Source organism: Macrobrachium rosenbergii, chromosome 51 (genome assembly GCF_040412425.1).
Source record: "Macrobrachium rosenbergii isolate ZJJX-2024 chromosome 51, ASM4041242v1, whole genome shotgun sequence".
NCBI classification, from domain to species: Eukaryota; Metazoa; Arthropoda; class Malacostraca; order Decapoda; family Palaemonidae; genus Macrobrachium; species Macrobrachium rosenbergii.
The window spans coordinates 46,489,151-46,512,491 of NC_089791.1; the positions used below are offsets into that span (position 1 = coordinate 46,489,151).

The following is a 23,341-nucleotide window of genomic DNA, read 5'->3' on the forward strand; positions in this document are numbered from 1 at the left end:
ACCAGGATTTTCCTTGCAATTAATCATGTCTACAAAATAAAAGGTAATTTAACATAGGAAATGCTACAAGAAGTAAAAATTCATCTCCTTTTCTTGTAGCATTTCTTCCATGGTTAGCTCACGCTTTTATTTTATAGATATGATTGTCAGAAAAATCCTGGTGTCTCAAAATTATTTTTTTTTAGTGCGTTTAATAAAAGTCATGTTTGAACTTTTTTTTTTTTAATTTTTTTGTCATTCTAGATCTAACTGCATCCAAGAGAACCTCGACTGATGATTCAAATTCAAACTTGGTCAAATTCATTTTAGCACAGTCTCTGACCTCGTTAGCCATTGTTTCCTAGATACGAACTCCTTAACTTAGACAATGGTTTCCTTTCCAAGAGAGTCTATCTGCTGTCAAAATTCCCATGATCATGCTATAACGAAGCCAACCTGATGGCGAATTAGAGAGCTCTCTCTAACTAAATCTAGTATCTGAATGAAATTCTGGCCATACATGAGAAAGGAAAGTATTAACTATTTTGATTGCTAGATTTTGAGTCTTCCCAGAGTGCTTTAAAACTGCTTGTAATTTACAATGCTATGAAATTTTTTCTCACGGGAATTCATTACACAAAAGTCTCTACTTAAACAGGAGTTATAAATGCTTTGTTCCCTTTTTTGTATTACTCTTTGGCTGATCGATCAGAAGATTAAACTCCTTCTGTGACAATTGTTTCATCTGTGGTGGGGAGGAGGTGTGGAATCATATTTACAGTGCCTTAGGACACGGTTGACTGAAACACCACTGTCCCCAAATCTTTGCTTTACTGTAGCCTTTGTGCCGTAGCCTTTTCACCATAGACTCTGTGCCTTAGCCTTTTCCCCGTAGACTCTGTTCCGTTGACTTTTCACCATAGCTTATGTGTTAGTTATAGGGCCATTGCCCGTCACGTGGTCGTTGCGCTAAAGCCTCGTGTTGTAGCCATTTCACCATATTTTTGTGCCATAGCCTTTGAAGCATAGCCACTGTACCTTACCTTTTGCACTGTAACCACTGTTTCATACCCTCTGTGCTATAGTCTTTGCACTATAGCCACAATACCATAGCCTTTGTGCTAAAGCCCATGAGCATTTCCAGAGCATTCTGTTGCTGCAGTCTTTACCTTTGGGATTCTGTGCACTGTATTTGCAAGCCTCTGTTCATTTGGTTAGTCTACGGCTAGTTTATAGGCGTGAGGTTGAAGCATGATCTGTGATGTTCCAAAGGACCCAGATATAGTTTTATCATCCTGAAGGTGTTGCCGTCTGCATAACCCTTTTATTAGATGATTATCTCCGGGGATTTAGAAATGTATCATGAGGTGATCAAAGAGCTTGTATGTGATGTGATTAACAATGGCCGAAGATAACTTATTTTACGTGGCTATTGGTTGCCAGGGACTAGTTTATAGGCGTGAACAACTCATCATCAGTCGAACTCGGGCCTGGCGAGTTTATCACCGACTCGCCCAACGAAAGGCTTAGAGGCTGGAGCGACGTCAGATCAGTCAGTCAGCAGCTCGTGTTGCTGCTACATACACCAGTTTTATGTAATATTCTCCAGCTTTCTCTCCTCAGTTCTTAAAACAGGACGTTTTATTCAGGGTTTTTGGCATGAGTATTTTGTTATTAAGATAAAAACATCACTAATTTTAGTACCAATTTCAGATAAGAGTAGGAGTGGTTGTATATCGCGCACGTTGTATAAAAAAATCATGTCAAATGCAATATACGCAGCTGTCTTTGTATTTACGACAATGAACCAACAGGTGTTTTTATCAGAGTTCGATGATGGTCTTGAGCTTTTTCTTGTACACTCCTTCATCATACAATAGGCTTTTCAGTGCTCTGCTGCAATATGAAATGTCATGTTGCATGACGTTTCGTGAGCATCGTTTGAAAGAGCGATGTTTGAACAAACATACCAAGCATGTTGGAGTTTTACTCAGTTTTGTGCGACCTGACTGGTCGTCTAACTGGTTCACTTTTAGTTTTCTGTGAAAGAAAACTGTGAAATTTGTACTTTTTCATGTCGCACTTTTCTGTCGCCCTCACATCTCAAACGGCTATCGGCTGCATTTTGATCATCCTCCTCAAACATCAAACATGTCAGCCTCTGAATTTATTTTATTTATTAAAATAAAAATAAAGATTTAAATTATATAACCGTGGGTCTGGCAGCGATATGGACATCCACTACCGGGCATTGTTAAAGTTTCATGCTTGATTCCTACCGAACCGCCGAGTATGTTTCGGTGGCCTTGAAAGTAGCGCTGTATAGAAAACTCGGTGCGCCGACATTAATACTCTGGGGTCTTCGTTCTGATTACTTAAGACAGTATAACATTTAGATTGTTTTTAATATATTTCATAATATCGTTTTTCCTGCATTTTGATTTTTTATTCTGAATTTAGTTGATATTCTAATTAGTTACCACAGATTTTCGTTATATTTTCCCATGATGATGATGATGATGATGATGTAGTAAATTCGATGATGAATCAAAAACTCTGTAGGACTCGAGGAATTAATACATGCCATTTAATATTCGGAGACTGAACCAGTTTTTATAAACAAGGGCATACTTGGAGGGGGGAAACCCCACTTGTTATCAAACACTTGCAAATTTGCATAATTTTCCAGAAACGGAATGCTGATGGGAAATGTGCCACAACACTAAGCAGAATATGGAAAGAGGGATTATCTAGACTGTTAAGAAAAGCGACAAATGATCGGAGAAAGAATATAAAACACTTGCAGCTAAGATGCGTATCACTTATGAGGAAGAACTTAAAAATGAGAAAGGACAAATTCTACGTAAATGGTGCTTTGTTTTATGGTAAACACCGCATGATAGCGCGTTACGATAAAGATCTATTGGTATTCTGTGGCAATGACCGTAGTTGTTGCGACATTAAATCACGAAAATCTGTCAGGTGGTCATTGCAAAAAGAATGTCCTGGGAACTGAGTTATTCTTAAATGTGAAAGACCGATAAACAATTAACTGTAGAGCGCACAAAGCACTTCAGAATGAACTACAGATAAGGCAAAAGAGAACTAATTAATTTTCTTTGGAAGTGCTGTAAATGATTCGGTACCGGTAACCCTGATCTAATGGTACTTCATGCGATTTGTATTAGCTCTTTTAGAGTAACTCGTTTTTTACCATATGGAACCACTCGTTCAAACTATCCGTTTCTTCGCCTTTGCCGTATGGTTGTAGTAATAAGTGCAGCCGTTATTCCCAGCTGGTCCAACGGCTGCTACTCAAGACTTCTTATATCTACCATGAATCACTCTTATTTTTCGAACTTCTAAGGAACAGTAACTCAATACTGAAGGGACATAATACACTGATTTTGTCACCTGAAAGATTCTCTTTGTCAGCAAGTTTCTTGGCAGCTGTCAGACTTTAATTCTCTTTTATAAATCGCTGAACTGTTAAATTGCAGTTTATCTAAGCACACAGCTTGACCGGCCCGTATTTTCCCGAGATGTACCGAGTATTGCACCAGCCCGGGACCTTTCCCTGACAAAACTAACCATAGAATATTCTTGAAAATAATCTCATTACGTTTTCCACAACCAGTTACAGCTATTGAGCTGAACTAATTACATTTAACCTAACCCTACCTAACCTAACCTAACCTAACCTAACTCAATCTAGGGGTATGGCAAAAAAATTAGGCTGGTTTAATACTGTATACATCACGGGAATATACGACCGGCCCCACTGCGGCAGAAAACTACTTTTATTCCGTTTAGAAGTCAGTGCTGCATATCCATCCTAAAACGACCTAAGACCAGATCCCTTTGACTGTAAGCTATTTCCAGTGTAAATTGTACCCGATATTTATGGGTTACTTGTATCATAAATGGATATATATTTCATTTTACCCCCTCCATCTCATGAGACGCGGATCCATCCCTTCACCTCATGTTAATTGTTATGCTCTCGCTTCAACTTTTTGCTTTTCATATGCATCCAGCGTGTACATTTCACTTCCCTAAAGGGGAGTTAGCTCAGCATGGACATAGAAAACTTTTCCAGTCTTACTCACACAGCCTGTCCACCTGTCTACCTTTCTTGCTTCACCTGTGTGACACCTCCAACGCCCCCCACTAACAACTCTCTTCTCCTCCTCTATTATCACTAAATTTCGCCATACATGTTAACTTGACTGGTCATGTTTCCATGTATTCCGTAACTTTTCTCTTACTAACGCTGTCTCAGTTTATTCCTGTTAACGCTTCTGAATTCTGTGCAGGGGCTGTAACTTAGCACCAACCATTATATCCAAAGGAATTCTGTACGTGGAGCCGAAAAATTTTGATTTTAGGTTCATTGTTGTCTCTTCGATTTCAAGGTTCTGTGTAAATTAGGCCTACTCATTCATGCGGAAAGGTCATTTATGATATACATATTCCACCAGTTTTCTAATATTTTTCACGGTTCCGTGGAAAAGAGCGTTGTCATTAGGTAAAAGACAAGCGTTATGGTATCAGTCTTGTTACTTATCGTCCGTATCTTATCAGTTATTAGGGTTGGCAGGCGGTACTGAAATATCATTAACCAACGTGTTTACATTTAATTTGCTCCATTACCGAAGCGATTTATTTAGAAATTTAAAAGATCGTGATGCCAAAGTAATTGTATTTTGAATGTTGCTGACAAAATGTCAAAAAGTCATAACGCAACTTCTAGAGTGACTTACCCAATGAACCTTTCCCTCCCCGCCTCCCCTCTCCACCCCCATTATCACGACATCCCCAAGGGACCTCCTGTCCCCCGTATCTTAACTGTTATCTTGTTCTCGGGGAACAGTCATAGCAGAAGGCAGTCTGTCTACATTTCACAGAAGTTTAGGTTCTATTACCTTCGAAGATTAAAAAAAAATCCCTCTGGAATTTATCGCTGCCTTTTCCTGGAGGAAACTTTCAACATAAAAGTGAAGCGGGACATTGCGTTCAGCAGAAAACTAGTGTTTTTGGATAGGAGGATTCAAGTTATCTTCACAGTCCAGTACCAAACCACCGCCATGTTGATTAGCGCTAGCATAGACGGTGTCGGAGCATGAGTGATAGTTTTGCTACCCCGTTTTAAGAAAAAAGAGCAATGTGGCGCTCTTTTCAGTAAATCCGCACTCAGTTTACGATGAGATTGTCTGAAACAGGAAAATCGGGACAGATCGCAAGAGAAAAAGCCGAAATATGAAGGTGTCTTTCGTCACACTTGCCGTGCTTTCCTCTGTCCTGACAAAGTATGTCAAAGGCAAAGAATCGATATATCAGACACTTGATAAACCTGCCGTTCCATTGGCATTTATTATTCAGTTAGGCCTAAATGTCTCTTCTATAAAGGACAGTGACAAACCAAGGAATGATTCTTCGTCCACAGTGGGTGGTAAGTTTTGAATGTGGTTTGTTAAGCACTGAACTTGCTAATGGGGATAAGTGTTGTACTAACCATTCTCAAGTCTGTCTGTTCTCCATGTCTTTCTTAAAACCTACCAACAGTTTCAGAGCGGTTATCCAGTGGGGACGATATACGTACGGGTAAAACATGAGATTGAGTAAAAGTTGACTTTAAAATCGAGGACCAGTCAACAAAATTTTAAGAATCAGTGAATGGAATTATTTTAAACTGAGGAATGGCCACATCCTTAATCTAATACTTTGCTATGTTCTTTTCATTGTGCAGTTATGAGCGAGTTTCGTCCATTTGATTTTTTCCCGTTATTAATAAACTGAATTACAAAATCCATTGAAAGACTAACACCATCAGCATTACTGTTCTTCCATATTTAAAACATCATTCAAAGTACACGTAAAGAGTCATCCCCCTTTCAAGACTTTATTCAGTTCTATTCTAGGAGGTCCATTTGAATAAATAATACATCATATGAGCTACAACCGTGACGTATGAGCTTAAGTATTTCTTAAATCTCTAAGGAGGACATTTTCATTCTGTTATCCTGCGTCCTAATTATCATCACTCAAAAGCGTACGGCGCATTTCCTCATAACGCTTATCAACCATGTTTTCCTCATTGTACGTAAGCACTAGTCTGTCATTAGCGTTCGTTAAGGAATGGATGTAATTTTTAACGATATTTTGATGTTGCCAAATGGCAATATTTGTATTTCCCCGTATGTCATCATTGATGTCACAATGCAATGCCTGTAATGTCACAAAGCACGGATGTGGTCACGGCACGAATCTCTAATCTAATCTCTCTAATCAGCAGATTAAAACATATTTAACGTCATGTTCAACAGAGGTGGAAATGTATTCAAGCTTTTTTTTTCCTGTATGATTGCGATATGTCTTCGTTATTGAACAGTCTCAGAGCTAGGCAGTTTCACTTTACATTCTCCTTCCACGCGAAGTCCTTAACGTGAAAGGCATTGTGAAAAAGGACGAGCACCTTGAACAGAAAATACACCTACCACTTGAAAAGTACGACATGATTGACTGACATAGGTCTAAGATCCCGCTGCTCGATTTCTTTCAAATTACATCAATATTCATCTGATGGTAATTTCATGCTTTGTTGGATATGAAGTAAAAAAAAAGTATCAAATTATTAAGGTTTTTATTCCTTCAAAAAATATCAACGTAAGGTTATTGTTCCATCAATCATTACTTGCTCAGCTATCCTAGCCAAAGGCGTTCTACCATCGTACAGCTAAAGACCCGTATAAAAATGTATTATCGAAGATTCATTCAAAAATAGTTGAGATTTTAAAAGTTGTTAGCAATTTTCAAAGAGCATTGAAATTTATAATTTTTTATGGTAATCGCAGAATTCGAACTTTCGCAGAATTCGAACTTTCGCAGAATTCGAACTTTCGCAGAATTCGAACTTTCGCAGAATTCGAACTTTCGCAGAATTCGAACTTTCGCAGAATTCGAACTTTCGCAGAATTCGAACTTTCGCAGAATTCGAACTTTCGCAGAATTCGAACTTTCGCAGAATGTTTTCCTGTTTTTATGGTCATTGTCATCGACCATCTTAAGTTCCCTGATAACTACTTAATTTGTTTCTTAAATTCCCCAACCCAATTTTCTCTTAATCTACTTTATCTGACGAAGTTGAAGTGGATCTCTGCATCATCGCAAACAAGTGGCTTTTCAGATGCTTTGTCTGTTGTTTCGGATAACATGGCTCCTCGATATGGGTCAACATTTTGGCTAGAACATAGTATCATGTCTTTGATGAACTTCATCATAATTCTCGCAATGTGCGTCTTCAAAAGTTGGTTAATGTTGTATTATGCATAAGTCAATTGCTAGCAGCTTTTCAGAAAAATGATCCAGGAAAATTGTACCCACTGTTAACGTTAAAACGTCGGTTGTGAGTCTTAATTTTCAAATAAACCTTATCACCTGGATTTTCCTTATTGCCTAAAAGGTGACTCAAGATTTCGATGCTTTGTTAACACTAGCATGATCAATATTTTGTAGAAAATTACCGATGAATTTTGCGCTTCAGGCATTGTACTTGAACGGAGAGCACCGTAAGAGCCAATTACTGAAAGGTCATAAAGTCTGTTAATTTTAAGTCAGTAGTATTCCCTTACTCTGTAATCTTGAATAAGAAACGGCTGCTGTTTTTCAATGCCGATGGTTGCTGTTAAGTGTACCAACACCCCGTAATAGTTTTAAAATCGACTGTACGTTTTAATGATTAAAAAACCTACTAGTCAAAACAATAATTCAACAGTTACATGGAGTTAGATACTGGTGCATCAAAAGGTTTAATTTAACACAACGAGGATTTAATGTTGCATTTCTTAATCGACCTGGTTTTCTTAATTGTCTTTTATCAAACAACACTTGACCGGGCGTGTTTTCTTCGACACTGGGGCAAAAACTTTTGACAATGATAAAATTATTAGAGGTGGCGTTTTATCTATTTCTTTTTACTACATGCATTGGAAATTTGAAATTTCAGTATTTGAAAATTAAAATGCAAAATTTTTTACTTAGTAGATTTTAAATGTTCTAGATCACTTGAAATTATTATATCCTATTTTTTAGTGTACATTGTTTTACATTTTTTCATATTTTTTAACTTCGCCTAAACAAGCTTTGTTACAATAACCACGCCCTAACCAGGCTACTGGTGCGATTGATAGGATTACTTGTATAAAAGCTTAAATATGTAAATCAAAGGTAAGCTACGTTTTTTCTTGGTTCATATATTGAAACTAACTTGATAATTATTAGACTGTAGAGACGCTGATATGCAAATGGGCACCAGCCACTATAGTAGCAAAAGTAATAAAATTGAGTGGTCATTGACCTTTAGTGATTTTGTTGTGAATAGGCCTTTGGAATTTTATATTTAACATGCTATAAGTGTCAATGAATGAATGTACCTTTATTTGTGCTTAATTATTATCCGAACAGTGTGTGTGTGTGTGTGTGTGTGTGCGTGCGTGAGAGAGAGAGAGAGAGAGAGAGAGAGAGATCAAGTTAGAAGAAAGGTCCAGATATCAGCGTTGGTCAGAAACAAGATATAAACACCTGATGAGATCCGGCAGGGAGAGGTCGGCATATTATGTCTTGCAGTGTTGTGTACAACTCGTTTGATCTGACGGCTGTAGGAGATACAGCATCTCTGCATGCTATGTCTTACAGCATTTTATACCGAATTTATCTTTTAATACCTTATACAGTAGATTATATGTCTTTCAGAAGTTTATATAATACATTGCAGGTATTACTGCATTGCCAAAAGAATTTTACACTTTATCAGCTTTTCTATAGTTTATTGCAATCTCACCGAATTCTCTACTGTACTGTTCCAGTAACCCTCCCTGATCTGCCTTGCGATACCGAGAAAGACTGTACCGATCTAGAGGAAAATTTGACCTGCGTCGATAACCAGTGCACGTGCCAACCTCCACTCTGCTGGGTATACCATCGCGAGTCTTCTGCCTGGACTTCAAGGAATGTCTTCAACTGTGGTGAATGTGGTAGGTCACTCCTTTCATGTCAGTCTGTTTAGGTCACTCCTTTCAAGTCAGTCTGTTTAGGTCACTCCTTTCAAGTCAGTCTGTTTAAGTCGGTCTGTTTAGGCACTCCCTTTCAAGGCCGCTGTTTTAACTCCTTTCAAGTCGGTCTGTTTAGGCCGCTCCTTTCAAGTCGGTCTGTTTAGGCCGCTCCTTTCAAGTCGGTCTGTTAAGGCCGCGCCTTTCAAGTCGGTCTGTTAAGGCCGCTCCTTTCAAGTCGGTCTGTTAAGGCCGCGCCTTTCAAGTCGGTCTGTTAAGGCCGCGCCTTTCAAGTCGGTCTGTTAAGGCCGCGCCTTTCAAGTCGGTCTGTTAAGGCCGCGCCTTTCAAGTCGGTCTGTTAAGGCGCCGCTCCTTTCAAGTCGGTCTGTTAAGGCGCCGCTCCTTTCAAGTCGGTCTGTTAAGGCGCCGCGCCTTTCAAGTCGGTCTGTTAAGCCCGCTCCTTTCAGTGACCCATTTCCAGCCACAGAATCATTTAATGACTCATTTTCATGTGATCCGTTTTCTGCGATGTGTTCGAATGACCTGTATCTTATGGCATACTTTTCATTCATTCGGTGAACTATATACTCAGCAAATTCCTTTGTCACTCCTCTCAAAGTGGCCTATTTCCTATAGCAAATTCTTTTCAACCACTCTTCCCGAAGTAGCATGTTTTCTATGACAAACTCCTCCTAGGTTCCCTCCTCCAAGTAGCAGTTCTCTACGACGAACTCCTTTCAGTTGATCCTTTCGAAGTAGCCGTTTCCTACGAGACACTGTCATGATTTTTAGTGTCATGCCTCTTATGACATTGCTTTTAGTTAATGTTTTATCTGTTTCTTATGATATTTCTTTCACTCTCTCAAAGTGACCAGTTCCGTAGGAAAATTAGTTTGTTACCCCATATGGTGACACATTTCTTTTCCAGATAAAACTAACTACTGTCTAAACAGCTGCCATAACCACTGTAACGTGTCATTTTGCTATTCCGTAGTTTATTTTAAGCCTTGATATGTTTGTCACGACGTAGTTTTAGACAATACTAAATTTTCGTTTCAGATAATACTAAATTTTCAATATACCAGTAGTCTTACTCATTGTCTAGATTCTTAGCATTGTTGTACCATAGCAAGTTGCCAGAAAGCCTGAAAAATTCTCTCGGAAGATCAATGAAAATGGAATGCCAACGCACGGATCTTGGTGGAATGACTGGGTACTCAGTAAGGGTCATAGTTGCTCTGCTTAATACTCTTACTCTCGCTTTTCACAATGTTCTCTGCAACAAATCTCTAAGGCTTGTTGCAATTTCTACTAAGGACTAGTTTTTACATAAAAATAACATTAATTTAGGTACAACACTTTCCCGCGTCATGACTCTAGGCAGAGCTAATTGGTCGTACCGATCAACCTTTATCGCAATATTTTTATGAATGTTAAATTTCAAATACAGTAAATTCTTTTTACCCAAGTTTTTACCTCAAATATTAAAGGATATCAAAGGAGAATCTATTCGAACATGGTTCTAAGAACAGCTAAACAATAGATTGTAAAAGTAAGCCTTATGTTTTCTAATGATTTTAATTTTTTTTTTTTTTTTTTTGCAGGACAGCTTGGATCGTCATGCAATGATAGCAAGGCCTGTGATCCCCCGGGCGAATGCTGGGTAGACCACTACTGCCATTGTCCAGCTGGCGAAAATTACGACGGCATTTGGTTAGTTGATTGTCTTTGCCCTTTAAACAGTTATCAGGTACTATAGAATGCAATGGGAATTTAGTGCGAACTAAACATGCTTCTAATTTGCAGCAACACCTACCTTCCCCTGTGAGAATGGCAATCAAATACGTTATATTTACTTTCGAAATCTTCTGAATTGCAGAGGTTTTTTATTTGAATCTGTTGTCTTAAATCTTAACACAGTAATCTTAACACAATATATATTTTCGATTTTGCTTTAAATTCCCGAAGATAGATTTATCTTTATATTGACAGTATCTGCTGATTTTACATAATCAGCAAAATATGTAAAATCCCTGATGGTACTACCAAAATCCTAGTAAACTCTCAACATGAAATGCCCTATTACATTTCTGGCGAACCTGGACCTTCCCTTCAAACGTATGCTGAACTAAAGTAGGCCATCAGTCCCGCATATTGCTCTGCTGTAGTCCAGTTAGTTTTTTTTTTTTTATACACGTAAGAAACTCAAGAGTAGGCTTTTCCGGTGCTACTATACTGTAGTATGATATCAACCATCCATTTTCTACATTTGACGACTCAGGGACTAGTACCGCACACGGCGAAACAGTGTAGGTGAGTTACCGTTTCGCCGTGCTTAGTACTAGCCCCTGGGAGATCAAATAGTTTAGTATAGAGTTTGAGGAAGTAATTGCAATAGATCTTGATTGGGTTGTTTGGTAGGTATGGTAGGTAGCATCCCATTTTCTTGGTAGGTCGCGAATAGCTCGGTAGATATCATACCGTAGTAGCACCGGCTTTTCTTCTGTTCAAATGAAGACTCGAAAAATGAGCAAATTAATGCGACGAAACATACCTTTCAGCACAGTGATCGATGACAGCTGGGCGTACAAGTTCACACTTGCCGGCTTTGGGATAGTCTTCCTGGTTTCATTTCTTGTGATCCTGGTACACCTGTACAGAGCGTAAGTACTATATTTTTGAACTACGCATTTGCATTTTCTTCTTTCTAAATGGATAGCTATACTGCAGGTTATACAAAACTACTAGTAGTGTAAAAATGTTCAATTCTTGGACAACTGTACATCACGAAATTTAAACAGTTTGTGTAATTATGTTCTAGTTGTTAACGGAAAACTATGCAGTACAAAATGTATACGATATTTGCAATTATGTTTAATGCTCAATAAATAACTATACAATACAGATGTATAGATTTAGCTTACTTCTTAATGTACAATACAGATGTATAGATTTAGCTTACTTCTTAATGTACAATACAGATGTATAGATTTAGCTTACTTCTTAATGTACAGCAACATTTGCATAGATCGAGTAATACTTTCGAATAACTATAAAAAATAAATTCGAATATATAGACGTATAGTGTAAATACATTCTTCATAATGGATAACTGTATAGCACACATTGTACGTTATACATCCTCTGTACCTCAATACTTTCGAATAACTATAAAAAATAAATTCGAATATATAGACATATAGTGTAAATACATTCTTCTTCATAATGGATAACTGTATAACACAAATTGTACGTTATACATCCTTTGTACATTAACATTTGAAATTAGAGATCAAGAGCTAAGAACAATTCTTGTTTTCAGCCGCTCGTGGAATCAGGATGGACCGTGGTGTTGCAGTCTGTGCAAGAAGTCTGGAGGATCTCGGGTACGTGTGGATTTTGTTTTCAGTCCCGTTTCTCTTAGGTTTGAGATAAGATTTTCACTCAATTGTTCTAACTCTGATTTGCTAGTAATTTTGAAAAACTACTATTTAAAACTTTTATCTTTCATCACTTACCGTCAATTCACCCGAACGACTTGGTGGAAAATGCCTGGAAACGCTGTGTGTCACACAGGAAAATAAAGAGAAACAAGAACTTGTTAGAGAATAAATTCACTTATACAGTACTTGAGCCTAGTTTACTGGATTAAAGTTATATGAAAACTCGTTAAGCTTTTTGACTCGATTTTTTCATACCTTAATGGTAATAGCACACTAAACAGAATTTACCATAAGTTCAATTTAGTCGTGACTTTCGTATTTTGCTGTTAGTTCCAGTGATTTTCCCCCCTGTTTACTACAGTGTTGGCTTGACGTGACAACATTTCGCAAATAAAAAGTATTATTTGTCAGAAATATTTGACCACGTAGTATTTCTATTTGTCAAACAACTATTGTAGAAATTACGGTATACAGATTAAGGTTCTAGATTCTAGAGTAGAGATAAACCATGAGTTAAACATGATAATTTGTAAGACGTAAAATGCATTTTAGTCCTGACCAGCTGACATGATGTGCTTTGATTTCAGGACCAAGAAGCTTCGCAAGAGAAAACACCAGCGTACACAGTCCGAAATCATTATGCAAGTCAAGTACGTATTATTTTCCACTTTTCGTAGTACTAACCTAACTCCTCAACTCGGGAATTGTAAGTTTTGTTCTTACTACTCCTACTATAGCATAATCACATTAGCTGAAATTCCTATTCTTAAAACCTGTAGTGGTCAATATTGAAAGTCTGTAAGCAGATATTGGGAAAAATCAGAGAATTTAACTTCAAGTAACTAAATCTATATTAAACTGGGAAGAGGAAATAAAATGAATAGTAATACAAACGCTCATGGTAACTTAGTCTTAATTACCATTGGTTGTCAATATCATTGTTATGCTACGATGATTATTCCGGCTGCTGACTATGGCATAGGTATAAGTTCTGACCAACACATCATATATTGAATATACCAGTTTATGTCTAGTGTTCTTACGTACGCACTGCACCTGCCTGATGGCCAGATTTGGATTCCCGGTGTAGCAGGAAATTATTCCCCCCTGACTGAAATTCCCCCCGGGAAAATTAGCCTAGGATTGATTTCCCCCCGGGAATAACAGCCCAGGTTGCCCTTCCCCTGGGGGGAATTTTGGACCGAGGATATTTTTCCCCCTCTGGGGCATTTCTTCTCCCCTACATATATCCACCTTTGCGGCGTGCTTAGCACAAGCCCGTTGGTGATTTCCGTATAAACATAAACAAAAGACTGTAAATAACAAAGATAATGACCCCCAAGAGGTAGCTTAGTCGTAATGATAATTATCCTGTGTGGCAGGCTGCCGTTGCTACTCGTCGCCGCCATAGGCATACTTTCATAACAGTAGTGGGGTTGGGGGAATCTTGGCCCAGAGGGGGGAACATTATCTTGGGACGAAATTCCCGCAGAGGAAATATATCCTGGGCCATATTTCCTGCGGGGGGAATTTCGGACAGGGGGACACATACTGTTACACCGGGAAAGTTAGAGTGAGTGTGATGAGCATGGTCTGTTCAATCTCTTTGGGCCTCTGTTGCTCTTAACATTGAATTACATTTGAATTAGATTCTAAGTATTCCAGTAAGTTAACTTTTTTCTTGGATGACAAGTACTGAGGAAATACAACATTGCTCAGCTTCGCTGATATAATGTCCAGTCGTAAAAGTAACAGTGCTGATGTTAGAATACAAAGGAGAAACAGAACATCTTAAAAATACGGAAAAGCCCTCAGCTGCACATTGACACAAATTCCTAGTGACAAAGACATTATTTCTGGTGAATGGAAAGGGAATACCATCTCTTGTGTTAAGGCAGATTAACGTTAAAGTTGGTACTTTGGCTATATTGAACACTGGGTCTGTCACCCCGTGGTGTGCGTGATACTTTTGCCGTCTAAACGTACTAGGGGGTGAATATGACTCCTTTATTTTAAGGCAATATCATGAGATAAATTTTACGTGTAGGCTCAAAATTTCTTTTCAGTTATCCGATTTCAGTGACGAGCCAAGAGCTGGAACTTCAAGCACAAATTTCCAGTATCAATATTCGCAAACAAGATCAAGCAATGCCAGAGCTGGAAGTGGCAGCATAACATCAGCTGGGACAGAAAGCACCAGTATCAGTACCAGCAGTGGAGTCACAGAAAATGCAGATAATCCATTAGTTGAGGTCCACCAGACCACAAATGCATCTCAGGATATGCAGATAGTTGTTTCTACCTCTCTGACTTCTTCAGGTGATGACATGAGCAACGAGACTCCAAACGCTGCTGTAATCAGCAGTTGTCAACATGAAAGGTGTGATCTTTGTCTACCAAAGGGACTTTCAGCGCGTGAAAATAGCAATCCCTCTTCTACCGAATATGCTGATGGGTGCTCCGTGTCTGGTACATGCACAGACAATAGCCGAGAAAGCTCGGACGAGCACCCGATAGCATCCAGCAGTGTAGAACAAGAATGTACTTCATTATAGTTATGGTACATTGATGTAAACAGTTTTCGTATATCACTATATATAGATAGCAATAAGAGTTTAGTTTTACTGAATGGTGAATTGTACATAACCCAGAACATATGAAATTGCGTTAGTTTCCTTCCAATGTCTAGTTTTTATTATTCTTGCAAGTGTGCATTCAAATCTGCACTAAATTTTTATATATTAATTACATTATTTTGAGGTTTGTGAAGAAAGCTGAAAAACAAATACATGTCTACTTTACTCCATACCAAGCTTTAATTTTTTTTTTTTATATTAATGAATTTTCAAGATAGTAGCATTTAACAGTAGAACAGTGATAATTTGTACCCTAGTGGAACAGTCCCGTCGAAACTGCAATCCGTACTGTCCAGAGCTTAACTCTCTTGTTTTCACCAAGGAAAGCACTAGCTAGCAAAGCGGGTCCTTTTCACCATTAGGCTCAGTGCATTTACCTTCATGGGGGCAAGCATGGGCAGTTGGGTCTCTGTTTAACCTGAAAATTTTTTGCAGCGCAAAATTATGGCTTAAGCAGCCTAGCTTTTCTAAACTGCCATGGAAGTGACTGGTTTACGGGCTGCCCTAGGAGGAGCAAAACCCTGGCCACTACATGGCTGGGTTAATTTAACAAGACAACACTCCTGTGTTCCATTCGTGACATGCTGGAGGGATCTCTTAGCAGTGTGTGCGAAGACCTTAGAACCATGCAATAGTACGACCCACATTTGTTTTCAGCTCATTTCGTGTACAGTCACGCCCTTCCTTTCAATGCATGTTTGGGATTTCAGGAAACTAAATACACAGTACCCTTCATGATAAGCACAAATATCAAAATTGAGAGTGACTCTAGGTCGCTGAAAGAGGCCAGAGTGGGGCCATTTCGACCTGTCTTTAAGTTTGTGTTTATTGAAATAAGTGTTTGCGTACGTTCTTTAGTAAATAAAATTGAATAGGATGAAACCAGAAGCCAGGGTTTCGAAAGGAGCCTGTATATGTTTCCAAAATTAACTGAGAATGTAAAAGAATAGAGGAAACTGGAATATTAAAATTAATTTTTGTCAGGTATGGATTACACTTGTTTTTCAATTTCCTAAGTCGTTTAAGGTAACTTAAATTCGGCCAACGGTCTTCAATAGTAAACCCGGAGGTTTCGTGTTATTGACTTATTTTACTCTGATTATCAACCCATTCTGTATATCAAACGAATTCCTTTTAGTAGTAAATACCAACTTACAATAAATAATTCATTCATTAGCTAAGCTATGATGAAATGTCCCGTATGAAGTAATGGTCCTGCCGGTTTAAGAATGAAACTGTGAACGATCTGGTTTAAATATAATGCTGCTTCATAAACTTTTTTTCTCGGTTCTTTTCTCTTATCCCCTGTAAGGGTAACAGAACTAGTTCAGTAAGAGTGTATTGGTATATATGCCATCCTAACAGAATTCTACCAAGTGAAAAATTTAGGTTTGATTGTAGGTTAACTCCTTTAAAGATAATCTTCGCCAGAACTATATTAATCTTGTGCTTAAATAGGATGAAATTAATAGAAAATTTGTCAAAATTACTTCCCACATTTGTCAAAATTAATTCCCACGTCTTAAATAAGAACTGAACGGTTTCCAAGAATACCTTTGGATTAGTAACATGAGCAAAAGCCTGCTCTTGCATGAGGCCAGCTTATGTAACAATAACAATTGCAGCTAAATTCAACAATTGCAAGTGAATTCGATAAAAATGAAAACAGAAAAATTGCGTGACAATAATAACGATCAATCGTAAGTAGATATAGCAACATATCTTCGCATCCGAGATGTTTATGAAAATCTGAATTACTCTAAGGTAGCCTACTAATGAAAAGGACCTTGAAACTAACAAACTAGTTCCCATGAATGGTCAGCTTTGATTTTGATTCATAAGAATTTCAAGTTCTTATTGTTTCACATTCAAGTGCAGCGTTAGCCTAATCTCTTAGACCAAATGAGATGAATGTAGGCTACATCACCCAACTAGCTCAGAGACCATGGCTGTTTTATCATCAAAGCCTAATTTTACCGATATATATCCATAGGCTTTGATGATAAAAACGGCCATGATCTTTGAGCTAATTAGGTAACGTACTCCAGTTTCTGGTACTTGCCGCCTGTGTTATAAAGCAATTTAATATCTCAAAAGTTAAAATTTTAAGGAACTTTCGCCATGAAAATCAGTCATTTTAAAGTATGAGTCATTTGGCACTTTAGGAAATTTTTGCTTAAATATCGCAACCACTCCAGCGAGTGCTGTTTAGCACCATCCCCATGCTAGTGAATGTTAAAACATAAAAGACGATAAATATCTTGGTAAAATTAAATCTGTTTACCCTAGTTTAGTATGATTTATGTATTAAGCATAGGCTATTAAGGAGATTTGAGAGTGAGCATAAAAACTCCAAGTCATTATCGCAAGTAGTGGTATTGAAGTAAAATGATACTTCTAACTCAGCCTATAAATGTTACTACCTGAATCGTTAAGTAATTAAAATAATTATCGTCAATTTATTGCCATTGAGATAGTTAATGGTTTGAGGTTGGCGCGAAAGCGCATTTATAGCGAGGTCATCCCTTGACATAGTTCTTCTCCATTTTCTATACTCGATCGGGCTTTGAGAAAACGTCCTTAATTTTACCCGTATACTAACAACAATTTGTTACATGAAATTGATATCATACTTTTCACTGTTCCTTTCTTTTTTCTCAGGTCCCGCTCTTCATTAGGTACTTTGAGAGAGACAGGCTCACCTTTCAAATACAAATGAACGCGCAGACATTCTGAGAACTATAAGGAATATTCTATTTTAATTGTAAAATTAACACTGTCATAACTCTGAGATTGAGTCTAGTTTTTTTTCTTTTAGGACATTATATTCATTCCTAATTTCAAGCAAGATCTTATTGTATAGTCTTGACTCTGTAAATTTAAGGGCTGTAAAGTCAACTTTCGAAGTGCATCTCAGCTCAAATAACTTGAGACCATCTGTAGCTAGGCCTAATCTTATGTTGAACACCTGTTTTTGAAAGCTTGAGCTATTAGCCTACATATTTTAAGCACTGTTGTAGCTTTGATATGGAACCAGTGCATTAAAGTAAAGTAGCTAATTCTGTCCAGAGGAGCAACACACTATTATTTCCACTTTATCTTCACGATTCTGCAGCTTCCTAATTTTCATCTTTTAGTGGGCGCGGGTAACTACAAAAAAAAAAAAAAAAAAAAAAAAAAAAATAGGGGAAAAGTGCAAATGGTGATACAAGCATGAAACTTGACTCAATTATTCTTCATATCCCTTGGTCTTGTTATCAACCTCCGGCCACACACAATTTTGCCATTTTCCAAGATGGCCGACAGGTTTTCAAAATGGCGTCCTGTGGATATTTTAGAATATTGATATTTGATTAATCACATTCAAATCCCTAAGTCACTCCCAGTTTATATTAAAATATTAAAAACAAGCCTTTATATATGTAGATACATCATTTCTCTATATAGAAATATCCAAGATGGCTGTCACTATATCAAAAATGTCTGCCAAAATGCCAAAAGTTGGTACTTAAGTTCATATATGAGGCTAAAGGTCGGGTAATACATGGTTTGGGGTTACTTCAGACTGATCAGTTCATTTTTGTGATTAGAAATCAATTAATCCCCAGTTAAATCAATTTTTCATCCTCATTTTAGAAAAAAAAGATAGGTAATAAGCAATGTAAAAGTGTAATAGATGTATTGTCAGTGTACTACCAGGGCACACTGGTTTGACACTATAGCTGTGAAACTCAGCATGAGGTTCAATGCCCCAGCTAATGGCAGAGATTTGTTATTAGTTTCCCAAATGCTGTTTAGCTTCAGCCCACTTCAAAGATGGTGGCTGCACCTGAATTGACAGGATGTACCAGCGCGGGAGGACGATCAGAGGAAGGTGGGGCTGTAGTACTGGATTGGTGTACAGATCACACAGGAATTAAATAGCATTGGATGAATGGTCAGGCTGGGGTAGGATTATGACATATCTGAGCCTAGTTGTATCCCCTATCTGAGAGAGTGCATACATGTTATATAGGTGGTAAAAGGATAAACCCTCGGCCTATAGAACAAAAGCAATAACAGGACAATCTTGGAAGTCAACATCTTTCCTGAAGGGAGATAGTACGACTAACTGGAAGCTTTGTTGCTTGTGCCAAGAGGACACACGTGCAAGACTAGTCGATGCATCTGGTGCTGGCCATGTTACCCTTGCTACAAACATTCCTGAATTCTTTGTTAAATGCAATGGCTATACCATTTCATCCCAAAAGGCTTGATGAAGGTAATGGAATTCTGCAGACCTTTGAAAATAACAAAGCAACATATCATGAATCATGTATGCTGAAGTTCAAAACAACAAAACTAGAAAGGAAAAGGAAGTCACTGTTTAAGACAAAAGATGATGATGATGCCCCATCAGCAAAATTCATACGTAGTAACCAGAAGGCAGATGAAGAAGATGCAGAAGAAAGTAAGACTGAGAAAGAAGGAATATGCTTTATTTGTGACCAACCAGCACCAATCAAAGATTTATGATTGGCCATGACATTGCCCTTTACATGAAAAGCTGCAACGATGTGCCACCAACCTACTAGATGAGAAACTTCTGGCCAAGCTTAGTGCTGGAGATATTGTTTCTCAGGACCATATGTATCACCCATCTTGTCTGACAGGTGTGTACAACAGGGAAAGGGCCTGGTTAAATTCCCAGAAAATTGGAGATTATGTGCAGTACAGACAAGAGGCATGTGCCTTATGCTTTTTGCTGAGCTTGAGATGTACATAAGAGACAAACAGTTGACTACAGATGGGTGCTGCTGTTATTTTACAATGGTAGAACTTTATTTGTACAAACAAAGACGAACAGCTAAATGTTGATACTTCCTTTGTGCACTGAACACGGTTGAAAGAACAGATACTTGCCCGCATCCCAGAACTGGAGGACTTTAAAAAAGGAAGAGAAATTTGGTTTGCCTACAAAGGGAAAATGGGAGAAGCCCTAGCCACGGCATGTGACTACAATGATGCACTAATCGTGGCCAAAGCAGCTAAGATGTTGATGAAACAGGTGCTCGAACATGAGATAGAATTTGATGGAGCCTTAACAGCAGACACTAGAAGAGAATCTGTGCCACCAAGTTTGTTGGAATTTGTAAGTGTGCTACACAAAAGCGGTGATATGAAATCCCACCTTAAATATGGAACATCATCTACTGATCTAGCTTTAGCACAACTTTTGCACTTCATCTGTTGAAAGAATCCAGCATCTTCAACATTCTCCAGACATTCCAAGTCAATAGAACCTCCGTTTCCAATATATATTGGTCTCCTGGTCCTTGCAAAAATCAGGAAGCGTCAATTAATTGATACATTCCATCACCATTGAATCAGCATCAACTATGATAGGGTTCTGGAATTGACTAAAGGGTTAGGAGAAGCAGTTGTAACAAGGGCTGTGGAGGAAGAAGTTTGTCCCACTACGCTAAGAAAAGGGCTCTTTACAACTTGTGCTGTTGACATCTGGACCATAATCCAAGTGCCACAACTGCACAAACATCCTTCCATGGGTCAGGCTATCTTTGTTTCACCAAGCTAAGTTCAACACCAGCAGCTATAGAAGATGAAGATCTGAAAGTTATTGAAGAGTTCGTGGTGTTAATGTACGACAGAAGCAGTTCGTATAAAAATGATCTCTCTGCAAGAAAGCGAAGAGCTTATGATTGCCTTCCCCCTGCAAGGGCTGCTCTTAGAGAGCATTGCAAGAGAGCTGCCTTTCAAGCAGGGCACATTTGGTGCCAGTCTTCAGTATGTCATCCAGTTTTGCCCAGTCTAAGACACTGGGGATGACAACAGATTGATGACACCTGGTTTCTGTATTGGACAGATTTGCCAATAGTAGCAAAATCTTGCCAAGAACTGAATAAGTGTGGCTGCAAAAAGGAATGCCGTGGCAGGTGCAAGTGCTACAAATCTGGACTTGCTGCACAGCTCCCTGCAGCTGCACTTGCTAAAACTAACTGATAAACAAAACACATTGGTTTCTCTCAGGAGATACATACTTTTTTTTATCTTTGGCGGCCATTTTGGAAATATGGTGTTCATATGGTGGCCATATTGGAGAGATGGGTTCACTTTATCTCTTCATGACAGTAAGAATGCCAAAATACAAATTCTCAATCATTATATGGACAATATGCAACTTTTATAGGCTTATGAAATGAAAATATTTGAAATATACAGCAAATTTGCCGCCATTTTGGAAAAGTGTCGGCCATCTTGGAAATAGCCAAATATTGAGGTGGCCGGGAGTTGACTTTGATTTATAGGGGGAGTAAGAGTTCTCATGCCAAATCTGTTGCTTGTATCACCATTTGCACTTTTCCCATTATCCCACTCCACTATTAGGCTGGTTGATTGTTTCTATAGTCCACTGTATTTGATACAATTAAGTTTACGATTACACAAACACAATTAAATTGTCGTCACATAAGAATTAAAGCCATAAACTTCACCTTCACGTCCATTAATTAAAATAGACTGGAAACTTCTTGATCGCTAGGCGGGATCCTTGGGGTAAGAATTATAATTCATTATTTTGATTTTGGCCAATCATTCGTCCGACAGAAAATTTAGGTACATGGTCAGCCATAATGCAGTATATTGGCTTGGAAATCAGGTGAGATTTTTAAAGTAAAGTTTTGAAGCCGATGAGGTGCCTAAGTGCCTTTATTTCCTGTTTATTAAAATACTGTTGTATTGCTAGATAGATGCAATGCATGTAAATCTGCCTAGTGATTCAAAATCAACCAATTCGCCAGAATTTATTGCGGTTCTTCATGCAGAAGCAGATACTACCGCATAAATAAACCCTTCAAGACTCTGGGAAACAAACTACGTAGAAATGAAACAAACTTACGTATTTCTAGACATTTTTTTTTTCTTATTTCTCCATTGTTACTTAACTGAAATAGTAAAGCAGTTTTATGTGCAAATATTTTTTGAAATATCAAAAAATTTATGAGAGGATTTGATGGAGAAAATTGTAAGTTGAATGGAATGCAAGTTGCTACTTTGCAAGTATTTATTGGTTTTACGGTGCTTCCATTTACATTGTGGGCACTTGTTTTTCACTTCTGTTAGCGTGTGCAGTTTGTTTTATTCGGGGTTAGCCTGAAAACAAGGAAAAGGTAGGAACTGATGCCATGAGGTAGACAGTGCTATTTTTTTTTATGGATTTACTGAAGGTATTTCATATTAAGGAGTAATTTTTATTATAATTTTGCAGTACTGTACTTACAAAGTATATAAAGTAATACACAGCAAACATACTAGCAGAAAAAAAGTCCCTAAAACCCACGTAAAAAGCTTGTAAATCACAGTGAACATTGATCTCTAATATAAAAGTTTTTCACGTTGCAAGTAATTTGCAGTATCCATTCTCCTTTTTTTTGTAGTGGGCAACTAAATAAACTTAAGTGTACATATAAATTTAGTACAGACTTACACCCAGGCTTGTTTTTTAATCACATTGTGTAGTGGTGCCAGATTTATTGTTTAACAAGAACTTGACTGAATACAGCCGTTCTTTTTCAGAGTGCAGTTGTACTACGGCGGTTTTTATAGTCTGAGATGGGGGTGCTTTAAAACAACATCGACCTTTCCCGAAAGGTATGTGATTGTTTCAATTAGCAGTATTTTCTACTGTATTCTTTTTTTTATAACAAAATAACGCAGTTCCTCACGGAAGTTTGCAATGCATTTTCAAAATCTACACAATTAGAACTATTACTAGTGAATATCTCCGTACAGGAAACAATAATAAGATTACATGGTCAGTTGAAATCAAGCGGGACTTAAGGTTCGTCTTTTTGTTACGAACATGCTTCGTATTAGAGAACAACCCACCAGTATAAAGGTTAGTGCAAGTGAGTGTTTCAGATATTTTAGTAGCAGTGTTATCTTCAGTTGTGTTCATCTTAATGAGAGCTGTTTTTCTACTGGTTACAGGTAGAATTGTAGGCTATAGTGAACACTTTTTTTTTTTTTTTTTTTTTAAATTTCTCCTTCGCCCATGCAATAGCTTACTATTAGCGTACTTTAGTTTCATGGACTAAGTTGGTGCAATAAAAAAAAAAAAAAATATATATATATATATATATATATATGTATATATATATATATATATATATATATATATATATATATATATATATATATATATACATTCTAAGGGGAAACTTGTAATAAAACTACAAAG

General features: G+C 37.8%; 1 protein-coding gene across 2 annotated transcripts; it reads left to right on the forward strand.

Moving 5' to 3' along the window:
- Positions 1–4,553: 4,553 nt before the first annotated feature.
- LOC136833371 (serine-rich adhesin for platelets-like) lies at positions 4,554–16,099 on the forward strand. 2 transcript variants are annotated; one of them, XM_067095419.1, is made up of 7 exons: positions 4,821–5,431; positions 8,844–9,011; positions 10,631–10,739; positions 11,588–11,689; positions 12,349–12,412; positions 13,057–13,119; positions 14,536–16,099. In XM_067095419.1, exons 1-7 carry the CDS (start codon positions 5,239–5,241, stop codon positions 15,022–15,024), a joined length of 1,188 nt encoding a protein of 395 aa, XP_066951520.1. In that variant the 5' UTR covers positions 4,821–5,238; the 3' UTR covers positions 15,025–16,099. The 2 variants fall into 2 exon arrangements, with proteins under 2 accessions (XP_066951522.1, XP_066951520.1); XM_067095421.1 differs by lacking the exon at positions 8,844–9,011 and having other exon boundaries at positions 4,554–5,431.
- Positions 16,100–23,341: the final 7,242 nt, after the last annotated feature.